At 35.2% G+C, this 15,792-nt stretch overlaps 1 protein-coding gene across 1 annotated transcript in view; it reads right to left on the bottom strand.

The window, feature by feature from the left end:
* LOC103603731 (band 4.1-like protein 5) overlaps positions 1-13,843 on the bottom strand; it is a gene marked incomplete at its 5' end in the record, with an annotated part of 104,406 nt that extends 90,563 nt beyond the window's left edge. The window contains 4 exons of the mRNA XM_008588311.1: positions 4,787-4,902; positions 5,264-5,306; positions 12,521-12,548; positions 13,737-13,843. Of these exons, the coding sequence (XP_008586533.1) occupies positions 4,787-4,902; positions 5,264-5,306; positions 12,521-12,548; positions 13,737-13,843 (294 nt within the window). The remainder of the gene's footprint in view (positions 1-4,786; positions 4,903-5,263; positions 5,307-12,520; positions 12,549-13,736) is intronic.
* Between the last annotated feature and the right edge of the window lie 1,949 nt (positions 13,844-15,792).

Raw genomic sequence — 15,792 nt, 5'->3', positions numbered from 1 at the left:
AAAACTGTAAAAGACAGAAGAAATGCTTCCCCTACATCACTTGCCATCTCATCAGAAACAGACCTTTTCTAGATAATTTGCCTCTATAAATTAGACCAAAGAGCTTGAATAATACATTCTGAAATTCAGAAATGATCAAAATTAGTAAAACATATCTAATCTGTCTAAAAATGATATGATTTTGGTTTCAGGATTTTATTGTAAAGGTCGTGCAAGGCCAGATTATGAGGCTGTTGCAAACTTGGGTAATCTGTCATGCATATGAGATGAAAGAGAAAAGAGAATAAAGTGAAAAGACAAAATTAAATACATTTTCCATTCTATATAGCCATTTAGCAGTAATGTAACCATTCAGTTAACCACTGGTTAACCAGTTAACCATTCAAAAGTAATCATTCAGATTTCTCTCTCTCCATGAATCACCTCATTAACAGAATTTCCAGACATTCTGGTAACTTAAAATATTTGTGGCTTTATATTAAAAAGTAAGTGTTTTAAGTTAAAAATTACATTAATTAAAATTTGAGGCACTTTACTGAAATTAAGGCATGGGTCACTGTAGAAGTATTAAAATAGTATAGAAGAACAAGTTTTATAAAAATATCATAAAAGGCTGATATATCACACCTGAACATGCTTCTTTTTGGGTGTGCTTTTTAGTGTGTCTGATTCTTTTAACCTCAATCTATTTGGATGGCATGTGATAGGGTGATAATGAGCAGCTTGTTCACAAACACAAACCTTCTCCTGTGATACACTGTGAGTTATGTATTAACATGCTATAATCATGAAAAACCTTTCTAAAATCACAATGGCATACATGATCTTTTCAACACAAAAACATTTGTCGTTATCATTGATGGCACACAGCTTCTTCAGGTTCTTTTCCCTTTCACAGAAGAATTCAATTATAAACAGCACTATACAACTAGTGACTCAGTATAAAATAAATTCTCCCAAATACTCCTAATGTGATCAATCCTTTAAAAACACCAGAAAATGTATACCACCAACTTGCATGACAGTCCCAATGCCTAAGAGGCTTAACACTCATATCTCAGTCATGGCTGCATGGCCAGGAAAATAAACATCATGATGGAGTCCTGCATTCTTCACATTGTGCTCAAGGACAAAGTCAGTGTAGTTTCTATGTGCAGTCTGGGGTGGGGGCAAGGCCCTTGTGTTCCACTGGTTTCCACCACGTTGACAGCAGTCACTGGCAGCAGAGAGCCTGGATGGTTGGGGGTGGGAGGGGAGCACAGTTAGTCAAAAGGAGTAAATGGATGTAAAAGAGGTAACAAAGAAGAAAGGTAATGTGACCAGCATGCACCACTGCTACGAGTAGTTACCAACATCTACTCCATGCAATGATAACAGTCAAGAGTAACAGAGAGAGGAAAATCTACAAAGTTACATGAAAGGAAAATGTCAATATGGAAATACATGTAAATAACCAGAATCAGTTAAGTGAATTGATTAAAGAGGAAATTTCACAAACAGCAAGACACAATGTATCTGTCCCTGATGTTGCTACTAAAATCAAAGGCAGAAATGTTGTTTGGGGTTCTAAGGAGAAGAAAAAAAATATTAATAATATGCTAATTCGAATATTTGAAAGGAGACATCTACATAAGGACAAATGCATATGTGATAAAGGACAATTATAAAAACTGTATTCCAATTTTAGTGACTTCACAAAACTGAAATTTAGGAAACAAAACTCAGGAAGAGCATGAAAAAAATATTTTACCCTCAAAGGCCATGTAATTTTACATCAATGTTCCCAATTAAAAATTGGGAAGGAGCAGAGAACCACTGCTCCTTCTATAATCATAGTTCACAGGACCTCAAAATGAAATTCAACAGGTACAGATAATGTGAAGATTTTATAAGCTCCCTCTAAGAAATAATTTAATAAGCATGTTAGATTCCTTTTTTTTTACAGTGCTATAGAACAGGCCTCTAGAACATGCAATTCCTGGTTAGAACTGATCAGAGTCCTCCAGTAGAAAGAAAACATTTGCCAAGGTTCAACAAATCAAAGTTTTGTGGTTCGGCTAAAAGGGCAACACATATTTAAAATAACTACAAAGGAAAAATCACCCCAAATATAAAATATGTCTAAAAACAGATTTTTAAATATAGTGCTATCTTTCTAACTCAACCAAAACATTAATCTTCACCTTTTTATCCTTGGGAAGCTGAAAAAGAAACTAAAATAATTTTCAGAACAAACTTGGAAAGCTTTAAAAAATTTTTTTTAGAGCAAACAATAAAATCATCTTCTTTCCTTCAACTGAAATACAACTTGTTCATCAGACCTAACCAACAAAATTCACAACTTTGAATTTAGGGTCTCTAAAAACTTAGAAAGTTAAATTAGGTTTATGTTATCTCCTATAGATCCAAGACTTTCTAAATACTATTGTTTTTATTGTTGTTTATGAATGATTTATGGACTTAAAACATGAATTGTTTCTTAAAAGGTAATACTTTATGTATTTGATAATTCTAAGATACTGATATACCAAATCATTCCCCCACATAATGGTGTCATTTAAAAAATAGCAGCAAGAGAAAGGTGAAGACTTGAATAGGGAGTAGGTTTGAATTAAATTGGTTAAAAGTTATCTGCCAGAAATAGAATGGTCTATTATTCTGACCAATTGTTCAAACTTAGGGAGCATTTCCAAATTTTATTAACTTATCACTTTCTAAAGGAGGACCATTTTATATTCTTTTAAAAATATTAACAAGAATCAAAGCATGCAGAAACAAAGAATGAAATGCAGGATGCATTTTAAATTAAGGCTGAAGAATACATTAGCTCCAAGACCTGTCAGCTCTATAGTCAGTTCCATGCCCTTGTTGACATACTCTGAGTGAGGCTCATTAGGTTCTAAGAATCACTGCTTTACTTCATTTCAATAAAGGAGATCTCAGCACAACCACATAATGGAAGGAGGACACACATCTCCAAATTTTTCATTTTTCTTCAAATTCAACCAAATTCAATACTCTTTCTAAAAGCTGCAAAGGAACTGAGTAGTGCCTAACAAACCAAATTTAATATATTTAAATATGTACCCATTAAAATGGAGAAACTCAAAGATTTAGTGTCATATACGAGATGCAAACTAATCAGACTCTCATTCCATATTAATATAAAAGGCAAGCAGAGATTAAGATAGTTCTTTTATAGATGAAGTCTCAGTACGATTTTTCCTTGCCAATAAGACTTAGTGGTAACATCAAGGACATAAAACATAACTGGAGTTGTGTTTTCAGTAAGAAATTGAAGGAACTTTTTTTAATAGCTTAAAAAAAATAAAGACTAAAACTTGACATTTAGAAGCCTCACTCTTTATACTTTTAAGTGTGTGGCTACATGCACTCACACACACAAAGTATACCCACCACATTCCCAAGTAGAAAAAAAAAAAAAAGAAAAGAAAAGAAAATGGAGAAGGGATCCCCTTAAACTTTTAAACTAATCACAAGTTATTTGGAACTGAAGCAAAAATTTGCCCGACCATCCACAGCAAAGCACATTGCAGTTAGTTAAGCCGAAATAACAGTGGGGGAAAAAAACAACAACTATACAGCGAAGACTGAAAAAAAATCACCAACCACTGTTGACCCACCACCATGAAGAAAGAACTGGTTGCACAGAAAGCTGACCAAAACCTTGACATCACCACAGAAACTCATTAGATTTCAGGTACTAAACAAGCTAAGAGCAAGAGAAAAAGAGAAAAATCCTATGAATTATCAATGTTCATTTCATAAGTACACACAAAACTTGAACAGATGATATACCCAACATGACCATTCAATCAAATAATTTCCAAGGAGCCCCTCCAAGCCACAAACATTTATTTGGGAAAGGATGAACCCAACTGATTAATCCCAATAAGCCACAAAGTATCCATATTTGTGTATTTACTTTTTTTTTTTGGGGGGGGGTGTAGTTGGCTGGTACAGGTATCCAAACCCATGACTTTGTATTATCAGCATTTATCTGTGTATTTACTATTAACTGAGAAAAAGACCCTGGAAATCAAAATAAATGAAATATCTTTCCAGCCATAAGAGTCATCAGATTATCTCTCAATCTCCAAAGAAAAGAATATTTCATGCTTTTTTTTTTATTAGACTTCAATAATAATAATGTTTCCCTTTTGGCTTTATCTTCAGTCTTTTTTTTTTTTTCCTTTTTGTCTTTTTTTTACTGACTGGTAACGGGATCGCAACCCTCGGTGTTGCGCCCACACCGCGCTCAGCCAGTGAGCGGGAACCGGTCTCCACATGGGATCCGAACCCTCGGCAGGAGGACCACCACGCTCCCAAGCGGCGCACTCTCCGTGCGCCACCGGGCCGGCACTATCTTCAGTCTTTAATGAAGAAAATATATCCAAAACACTAACATCATGCTGTATGGAATACATGTAACAGACATATTTTCCTTATGGGTCTGAGAAGAAGTTCTACTGACTAGCAGGGAAGTTTTTGTTTTTTCTATAGAGAACCACCGACTACTCCCACGTCATGCTAATCAAAATAAGGACAGCTGTCCGATCTTCTTCATTTAGACCAATTGCACTCCCTTCTTCATCCACATCCCTTATTTTCCCCATCCCAATCCAAATGCTCAATAATATGCTTCTTTTGAGCTCACAAATATGAATAATTTGCTTTCAATCATATTTAAAGCACTCTAAGATTTTATCTTGGAATTCAGAATACAATTAAGCAAGCAATATTTTATTTTAAGGAGTTAACAAACCATTTCCTGTCATGCTGGTCTGTTCCAGGACTCCGTGGAAGATTCTCTATCTCCACCAGCACAGGACCAGAGGAAATGGAAGGAATCACAGGAAGAGTAGATCTCACACCCCAAGCCTTTGAACAAAAATTATAAAAATCACCAATTTTGCCTAGATAAAAGATCTCTTCACCAGCAAACAAAATACTAAAATGGAATATTATCTACATAGTGAACAAATATAAACAAAAGCTTGAATTTCATAAACCACCTTTGAGATAGATAAAAATCTAATTGAATATTTCATTCATTTCCCTGGATTTACAGGGACAGAAATGTTTTCTAGAGTACCTGTTCTGTTTACAGAATAACAGGGAATTAGACATTACTGAGCCTCTTAGGTCATAAGGAAAAGAAAATGAGCAAAACTTCAGCAAGGTTACACCACTGTGAAAATCTACAGTGTTCTAGTGTTTTAGAAGTTTAATACCGACTTACCTGCTGGGAGCCATTACTCTGTGTTGAAACATTACTGTGAACACTGTAGTGGAGGAAAAAAATACATTAAAATCTCTATGTACAGTTGTAGGGCTTCACTTTGTAAGATAATACATATACCAATGAAAGCAACTTTGTTTTAAAAACATCGATGTTTTGTTTCAAATAAAGAAAAAATCTACTGTTGATACCTAAAATTAAGAATGTCAGAAGCCCAGAAAACGTTTGCTCTTATAGGCAAATACCTGCTTTTCTATAGTCTGCTCATTTGATGTTTCCATATACCTATATTTCAACTGTGCCCTAGACATATTCTTCTCTACTAATCTTGTTTATTCATTGGACAATATCTGTTGAAGATGGCAAAACAAAGATAACAGCATAAATGACTCCTTAAATTCAAGACATCTAGCACAAATACCCACATAAGCTTACCTGTCTTTTTTTTTTTTCTGATATTATCAGCCTCTCAATATTTTCCAGTGTCAGCAATAGCTCAGCATTTTTTTTTTTTTTTTTTTTTTTGTCTTTTGTCTTTTTCCGTGTCCGGCAACGGATCGCAACCCTCAGTGTTGCCCCCGTACCGGACCAGGGACCGGCAACGGGATTGCACCCCTCGGCATTGCTCCCGTGCCTCGCTCAGCCAGTGAGCGGGAACCGGTCCGTATGTGGGATCCGAACCCTTGGGCGGGAGCGCCGCCACGCTTCCCAAGCGGGGCACTATCCAGTGCGCCACTGGGCCGGCCCAATAGCTCAGCATTTTAAAACTCAAGGCCTTAGTATATTTGAAATTTCTGCGCATACCATCCCCTCCAAATGATTTATAAATATGTCTTCATTTAGGCTGTACCCACTGCCCTCCCACTCCACCCCAAAAAGCACTTAAAACAAACAAATGAAAAAAACCTATAATAAAACTACAGAGTAGGAAAAAAAAAAAAAAAAAAAGATGAGATATTACCACAACAAAATGAGAAAAATAAAAGTTTGCTAACTTCATTCGAACGTAAGACTAATTGGCATCCCTGTAGTTAAGAATTCAACTCACGTAAAAGAAAATGTATTCAAAGTGATAAGAAGAAAATTCCTTAAAAGTCAGAAAATAATCTACAGATTTAATGGCAGCACTGTGTTCCAGGAAAATGAGATACAGATTTAAACACATTCAATCTCTTATGGTTAAGTTACTGATCTTTAAAAACAAGGGAAAAATACTTCAGGTACCTCAAAGAAATTTAAAAGCAAATCACTGCCAGTATCAGGTTGACACAGACTTCCCGATAGCAATATTCCAACCAAGATGTCATCCTTGTAAAAGGAAACAGACAAAAAGCCTTTCTAAGGGAGGGTGACAGCAAAACAAAAACTACCAGATGGTAAAAGCCAACCAGATAAACAAGTAAAGGATCAAAAAAAGAACTCAAGAATTAAGAAGCGTTTCTAAAAGACTGGGTGATGAGGAGTGAACCCATTTTATATCCTATTTTTTATGAACTACATCTCAGTTACAAGTTAAACCAGAACTTGCACTACCACTGTCTGGGTTCAAACCCAAGCTTGTGCTACTAGCTCTGCTCTCTGCACCTCAGGTTCTTCCTTTGCATGAGACTGTTAGGAGGATTAAATGAATTAATATTAGCAAAGTACAAAGAACAGTGATAAATAAAATCAATAAAAAAACTTAAAAAAAAAAATACTGTTTAGTATAGATAAATTGCCAAGGCAATTGCAAAGAATGTACTTGTCAAGCACGATTTCCTTTTACTAACCATACTATTCTTTCCAGAATACATTATATTGGTTTAAGTAACCCGCAATCCTAAACATTAGTGAAATCTCATCCAGCCTGCTTGGTACAAAAGTTAGGCTCACTGGTCTATGGTCCCATGGTTACTCTCTGAAGCTCTTCTTTTAACTAAGAATAACTTTAGTAGGTGATGAATACAATATGAATAACATGAGAAAAAGTACTTAAATAAGTGATATTGACTGATAACTTACTATTTTCAATAATTTGAAATATACAGCAAAGACTGAAAATGATCACCAATCACTGTTGACCCACCACCATGAAGAAAGAACTGCTTACACAGAAAGCTGACCAAAACGTTGACATCGCCACAGAAACTCATTAGATTTCAGGTACTAAACAAACTAGAAAGCACTATTTTATCGTGATTATACATATTGTTTCACCTCCACAAATATGAATTACTGAAAGAATTACTTCTCATTACTGACCTAGTCCAAGTTTCCCCCTTTAAGAGACTAAATGCAATAACTGATCCCCCTTTTGCTTTTCTTCTATTCCTCTCTTTCCTGTCTTCAAGACTGCCCATTGAGCCTGTATAAAATATACTAGTACTGAAATGACAACTATTCTTTAAAATGTCACCTCTTCTTAAGATATTTTATATTAATCAAGACTTACAAGGAAGTAGTTAGCAGACAAAATAGTACAAAGAAAATGACTGACATCAGTCATTTAAAAACCTCTTACTCAAATAGGCATTTTACAAAACTGCAAAGTACGAAGTCAAGAGTCTTCTTAGGTCAAATAGTTGTGCCTTTTCAAACGGTTCACTGGAACAAAACCGTTCATGCAAACAGAACTGCAAGGGCAAGAGTGAAAGGGTACACATGCTGGTCCAAGCTCAGGTTCTCTCATGCACTGTTATGAGGGGCACTCAATAACCTTCAGGAGAGTTGGGTCCTGCTCTGCATTGCATTTCTAAAAGCCTATTCTTCAACAACAAGAAAGTATCATTTCTTAAGTATCCCATTTCTGCTGTTTTCCAGACCCAGAAGCATTACTAATGAAGACACAATAAAATTTAGCCATTAAAGTTAAATTATCTTAATTCTTTTTTTTTTTCCTTTTTGTCTTTTTTCATGTCCGGCAACGGATCGCAACCCTCAGTGTCGCGCCCATACCGGACCGGGACCAGCAACGGGATCGCAACCCTCGGTGTTGCTCCCGCACCTCGCTCAGCCAGTGAGCAGGAACCGGTCTGTATGTGGGATCCGAACCCTTGGTGGGAGCGCCACTGCGCTCCCAAGCAGCACACTGTAGCAGTACGCCACCGGGCCGGCCCCTAAATTATCTTAATTCTAAGGAAAAAAACTATATATTCATACTTACTTTTTGTTCAGAAATGTGTATTTCAGAATATCTTAAAGGAGAACCTTTTATAGAAGCTGTATTTTTCAACTACACATCACTGCCTGAATACTTAGTTTACATTTTTGCTTACTTCACCAGGTACTCATTCCTGATTTTAAGCTCTAGTATTCTGTCCCAGTCTCCCTTTCAGGAAAGCAAGACATGATCCATTAAATAAACATAATAGCTTAAAAAACACAGAACACCTCTAATATTTCTCCAAAATTTTTCTTATGAATAACTCCAAGGAAAATAAAGCTGTACAGCCCAGAAAAGGTACATAATTTTGTTTTTCACCTAATGAAAATTTCATGATGGAGAGAATCCCTCATTTTCTCCCTGCTCTGTTCATTTGCTCTACTGATAGCTATAGAAACTTATGGAAAGTCCTTGTTCAAAAAGCAGATGCTTTTGCAGTGAATCACTAATCACATCCTGGCTTTAATAGCTTTCTAAGTGAAAAAAACTGAATAGGACATCTCAAGGTGAGGCTCACCATACTCAGTACCTAAAAACAACTCCTTTTTTTTTTTCCCTTTATGCAATAGTTCTGTCACTTGAGACCAACTTCTTTTGAAAAAGCTCTAGTCATACATCTGCCATATAGGAGTACACACAAATTTTTTAAAAAACTAGATTTGTGGGTATGATCTAAATCTGATTCTTTAACCGGTATTCCAGAAGACTCTAATATATGCCAATTGCTGTGAAGCATTACATGTGACTATACATTGTATACACTATTAAAATTAATGGAGTCATCAGAAGCAAGACTTTCAATATGGGCACTTGAACACAAAAGCAGACCTTCTCCCCAGCAAAAGAAACACTTATTTGGTGAAAATTATTGTTAAAAAATCATTAAAAGTCTCTGAAATTATCACAGAGGCATACATCAAGTACAGAAACATTTATTCAAAAACTTTTACTAAATTTTAGTAAGAGCTGAGTCTGTGGTATCTGAGCCATAATCTGCTCCCCTGTTCTTCTCTGCCCAAACTTAATGTGGTGGTGGCAGCTCTACTGTTTGGTGAAGCCAAGAAAATGGACCTAATACTCCTCCAGCTCTCTAGACTTTAAATCAGCAATTTTGATTCTTTTTTTTTTTTTTTCTTGGTGGCGGGCTGGCAAGGGGTTCCAAACCCATGACCTTGGTGTTAAAAGACTGCACTCTAACCACTGAGCTAACTGGCCAGGCTAAATCAGATATTTTAAACATGTTCAAGAACTAAGGAAACCATAGCTAAAGAAATAAAGGAAAGTATGCAAACAATGTCTCACCAAATAGAGAGCATCAGTACACAAACAGAAATTATAAAAAAGAATCAAGTAGAAATTCTGGAGTTGAAAATATAGTAACTGAAACGAAAAATTCTCTACGGGTTCCACAGCAGATCTGAGCAGGAAAAAGAATCAGTAAACTTGAAAATAGATCAAGTGAGATTATTTAGTCTGAGAAAAATTAGGGGGGAGGAAGGGAGAGAGAGGGAGGGAGGGAGGGAGGGAGGGAGGGAGGGAGGGAGGGAGGAAAATGAACAGAGACTCGGAGGCCTGTGGGACACCATCAAGTGTAATAACATGTAATGGGAGTTGCACAAGGAGAGAACAAAAGAAAGGGGCATAGAGTATTTGAAGAAACTTCCCAAATTTGATTTTTAAAAAAGTTATAACATGCAAAAACAACCATAAGAAAATTGGGCTAGCAATACTTATATCACACAAAACAGACTTTAAAACAAAAAAAAGGTACTAGAGATAAAGAAGAACATTTTATCACGATAAATGGATAATACAACAATTACAGGGGCTGGCCAGTTAGCTCAGCTGGTTAGAGCACAGCCTTGTAACAGCAAGGTCACAGGTTCAAATCCTAAAACCGGCCAGACATACACACAAAACAAAACAATTATAAACATATTTTTACATAAAAATCCCCAACATACATGAAACAAAAACTTGAAGAACTGAAGGAAGAAACAGAAAACTGAATAACAATACTTGTAGACTCCAATAGCCTACTGTTAATAATAGATAAAACTAGGAAAAAGATGAATAGTGAAATAGAAGACTTGAACTAACTAGACCTAACAGAACATCTATAGAACACTCCACTCAAAAACAGCAGAATACATTTTTTTCAAGTACACACAGACCATTTTCCAGGATGAATCACATGGTAGGCCACAAAACAATTCTCAATAAATTTAAAGGAATCAAAGTCATACAAAGTATGTTCTACAACTATCATGGAACAGAATTAGAAGAACACAGAAGAAAGAATAAAATATTCAGCAACACGCTCCTAAGTAACCAACAGGTCAAAGAACAAATCACAAGAGAAATCAGAAAATAATTTGGGATGAACAAAAAATAAAAACACAACATACCAAAACCTTTTGAATGTAACTAAAGCAGTGCTTGAAAGGAAATTTACAGCTGTAAATACAATGTTAAAATAGAATAAAGATCTAAGACCAGCAGTTAGATCAGTTGGTTAGAGAGTGGTATTATAACACCAAGGTCAAAGGTTTGGATCCCTGTACCAGCGGGCCACCAAAAAATAAAATAAAGATCTCAAGTAAATAACCTAATCTTCCACCTTAGATACCAGAAAACGAGCAAACCAAACCTAAAGCAAGTAGAAGGAAGGTAATAACATAGATTAGAGCAAAAATTAATAAAATCAAAAAATAGAAAAATCAATGAAAGCAAAAGCTGGTTCTATTTGAAAAGGCCAATAAACTGACAGACATTTAGCTAAACTGAACAAGTGGAAAAAAGAAAAATTCAAATCACTAAAATCAGAAACGAATAAGCGTACATCACTACTAACCTTATAGAAATAAAAAGGAAAGGGGACCAATACAAACTATACACCAACAAATTAGATCACTTACATAAAATGGACAAATTCTAGAAAGACACAAAATCTCAAAGTGATTCAAGATGAAAAAGAAAATCTGAATAGATCTATAACAAGACTGAATTAAAAATTTTAAAACTTCATATCGAGAAAGTCCAGGCAGATGGCTTTAATGGTAAAACTGACCATACATTTAAAGAAGAATTCATACGATTCTTTACAAATTTTCCCAAAAAACAAAAGAGGAAGGAACATTTACCAACTCATTCTGTGAAGCAAGTATCACTGATAACAAAACCAGACAAAGACATTACCAGAAAACTACAGACCAATATCTCTGATAAATATAGACAAACAAATCCAAAACAAAATACTAGCAAATCAAATCCAGCAATATAAAATAAAAAAGGATAACACACCACGACCAGGTGGGATTTATCCCAGGAATAAAATTGCTTATTTAGGGCCGACCCGGTGGCGCACTGCTACAGTGCGCCGCTTGGGAAGCGTGGTGGCGCTCCCGCCGAGGGTTCGGATCCCACATACAGACCGGTTCCCGCTCACTGGCTGAGCGAGGGGTGGGCGCAGCACCGAGGGTTGCGATCCTGTTGCCGGTCCCGGTCTGGTGCGGGCGCGACACTGAGGGTTGCAGTCCGTTGCCGGACAGAAAAAAAAAAAAAAGACAAAAAAAAAAATTGCTTATTTATAAATCAGCCTTTGTTCTTTGAGCTCCTTGTGTGCAAGAACCATAATTTATTCATCTTTATATCCTGTCACTTGAAAATAACAAATGTCAGTCATTCTCATTATGAATAGCATATCCACCCTCATCCCACTGTTTCTTTAAATTGTGTTATTTTTCTTCATGTCAGTTTTATCAGTTATTACATGTTTATTTGTTCCCTGCTGCATCCCCAATGCCTAGGTTCAACTTGATACTTTGACATGTCTTCAAAAAATATTTTTTTGGGCCCACCCCGTGGCTCACTCGGGAGAGTGGCGCAGGGAGCGCAGTGGCGCTCCCGCCGCGGGTTCGGATCCTATATAGGGATGGCCGGTGCGCTCACTGGCTGAGTGCAGTGCGGGCGACACCAAACCAAGGATTCCGATCCCCTTACCGGTCACAAAAAAAAACAACCCCAAAATACATATTTTTTAAAAATTAATGACAGCAACTACATAAATTCAAAAACAATCTATATCAATTCCTAAATTGCAAGACATTACTCACCTGAGTTCCTCAGGTTTTGTTATACTTGCTGACAGAAGAAAAAAGATAACATCTCATTAGTCTCATCTTATATGATAAATTGTTTCACTATTCATCAAAGTAAAACTTTGACTAATTAATTGCTTTATAAGCCATGTTTCCTAACCATAGATTTAAAAACCTTCAGTTCACAAAAGTGTTCTGGGGCTCAGACTATTAAAGGAAATAACAGCAATTATTTGCATTTTTAAATAAAGCAATTAAATAAGCATACATCCCTTCCTTTAAAACAGAACCATCTGCAAACCTCCTATAGTGAAATGACCAATCCTGAATTGCTGTCAGCGGAAAACAAGAGGTAACTTAAAGGTTTTAAACCATCACGAATTGAAACAGTTTCATTTATAGCTATATATCATTTAATTTATAGCCACACCAAAAACTACAAATAGAAATCAAGTGTTTGTTTTTTACAATACTGCCAAATATCACATCATGGCAATTGTTTATGGACAACTGTTGACAACCCTGACATTAAGGATATACTTAAAATTCAATCTGTATTTTAATACAAATTCAGACTTGAAATCAAAGACAAGTTTTGATTTATCTGTCAAAATAAACCATGCTTTTTCTTACATAATTGAAGTATCTTAAACAGTAAGTAACATTTATGAATTTGGAAATGTCTATTTATGATACATATTGATGATTAAATTTAAAAACTACATTTAACAAGAGTCCTTAGTATTATAACACAATATGAAATAATTTTTACCTATATGTACATATTGAAACAACACACTGTACCCCACAAAAATAAATATAAATTAGAAAAAGGAAAAATAATTTTAACTTAAAATTTATTCATCACATGCCAATGGTTTTTTTTTTAAATTCCTAAGGGGTTTAAGAGATGTTTTATTATGAACGAGATCTGTAAGTGAAGAAGGAAGAGAAAATGTTGCTCCACAGAAACACTAAAATAGTCAATACAAAAACTGAACACAATTTCAGAATACCATCTGAATTGGGATTGATGTAAAGTTTAATCTCAGCTAACAATATAGGCAATTTTTCCTTGTGTATCTTATGAAACTGCTTATGCCAGAAGAGTACTTTAGTTGACTGGAATAGACCTAAAGAGATCCAGGTATCTTCCCCTCAAGTAAAAAAATACCAGCACTTGGTTGGTTGTCAAGGAATAATAGTCCTTTGAAACAAGGCTGCACTTCACCTTTCATTTGTAGAGTTCGTCGAGAATATCGTTTGCTGGGCCTTCTTTCAAAGGATGTTGATCTTCTTGCTTTATTGGTTTTTGTGGTCTGATACTCAGTTTTCCCACTAAAATAAATGAGGCATACAGGAATAAGAAGATTTGAGGGCTACAGTAATCAGATACACATTCAGAGAAATTCTGTTAAGGTTCTCCTTAAAAGAATCATCCTGAAAGAACCACTACTACTAGTCTTGATGTCTTTCTTTACCATATCTTTCTTTCACTCTTTAGCCTTTTGTGAAATAAGCAACAGGTTATACCGGTTTTTTTCCTTAAGCATGCATTATCACCTAAGGACATATTAAATAAGTTTATAGTATCCATGCTTTTACAGAACTCCCCTCTACTCCCCATGCACACTCAACGTAAAGTGTGTAATTACAATAAGATTTTCAGTTACTTTTTCTAATTATGATATATTTTTCAGAATAATTTTCCTGAAATATTTTTTTAAATTACAAGTTCATAAAACTAGTTAAGATAGAAAATCAGAAACGAAACTAGGCAGTATGCCTCCAGAATCTACACATGTAACAACTAAGTTATAGAGCCTCTCTAGGGAAAATTATTTTTTAAACACCAAAAGTTATACAAAAAGATGTTCTCTTCAGTGTCATTTGCAATAGTAAAAATGGGCACAAACCCTAACTGTCAAAAAAAGAAATGGCCAAGTAAATAACAGCATATTTAAAAACTATACAGAGATAACCGAGTAAAAGATTAATGAATGAATGAGCTATTGTGGGTTTTTTTGTATTTTTCATCCAAAAAAATTTTTTTAATTGAAACGATTATACATATTTGTGGGGTACAGAGTTTACTATCAGTATTTGTCTACTATGTGATGACGAAATGAGGACAGTCGGCATATTTATCATTACAAAATGTAAAATGTAGTTTTGTTTTATTTGGGTTTTTTTTTTTTGGCCACAAAACAAGTCTTGATACATCTGTGAAGACTAAGATCATAGAAAATATGTTTTCTGACCACTATAGCAGAAGAAAATTTAGAAAACTTATAAATGTGTGGAAATTAAACAACATTCTCCTAATTAAACAATGGGTAAAAAGAAAAATCACAGGGAAATTAGAGAGTACTTTGAGATAAAAACCAAAGCACAACATACAATTTATAGGATGCAGGGCTCATGCAGTGCTTTGATGAAAATTGATACTTGTAAACACTTATATTAAAAACAAGAAAAATGTCAAATCAGTAATGTAAACTTCTTCCTTAAGAAAACAGAAAAAGAAGAGCAAATTAAACCAAAAGCAAATATAAGCAGGAAATAACAAAGATTACAACAGAAATATATGAAATAGGGGATTAAAAACAATAGAGAAAATCGACAAAACCAAAATTGATTCTTTAAAAAGACTAACAAAATTTGCAAACCTTTCTCTAGACTGGCGAAGAGGGAAAAAATAGAGAAGACTGAAATTACTAAAATGAGAAATAAAGCAGGAGCATTATCACATTGTCATTATGGTTTTTTGTGGTGTTAAGTTCCTTTCTCTTTCTCATTTGGATTTTTGATCTACGGGTCAAGATGGATTTTGTTCTTTCTTGTGTATTCATGGTAGTAATTATTGTTTTGCAGATTCCTGATGCGGGATTTCTTGTAGGGCTAGTCATGTGGTGGTGAACTCTCACAGTTTTTGCTTGTCTGTAAAATACACTGTTTTTCTCTCATTTCTGAAGGATAGCCTTGTTGGGTTTCTTGGCTGGCAGTTTTTTTCTTTTAGTACTTTGAGCATATCATCCCATTCTCTTCTGGTCTATAGAGTTTCTGTTAAGAAGTCTGATGTTGGTCTGATAGGGGCTCCCTCACAGGTGACTTGATGCCTCTCTCTTGCTTCTTTTAAGATTCTCTTTTTGTCTTTGAGCTTTGCCAGTTTGACTATAATGTGACTTGGAGAGTATCTTTATGGGTTGAATATATTTGGGGATCCTTGAGCCTCCTGGATCTGAAGGTCCATGTCTCTCCCTATACCTGGGAAGTTTTCCATTATT

This window comes from Galeopterus variegatus, unplaced genomic scaffold (genome assembly GCF_000696425.1).
Source record: "Galeopterus variegatus unplaced genomic scaffold, G_variegatus-3.0.2 Scaffold123, whole genome shotgun sequence".
Taxonomy (NCBI): domain Eukaryota; kingdom Metazoa; phylum Chordata; class Mammalia; order Dermoptera; family Cynocephalidae; genus Galeopterus; species Galeopterus variegatus.
This window is presented reverse-complemented; position numbering and strand designations above follow the sequence as displayed.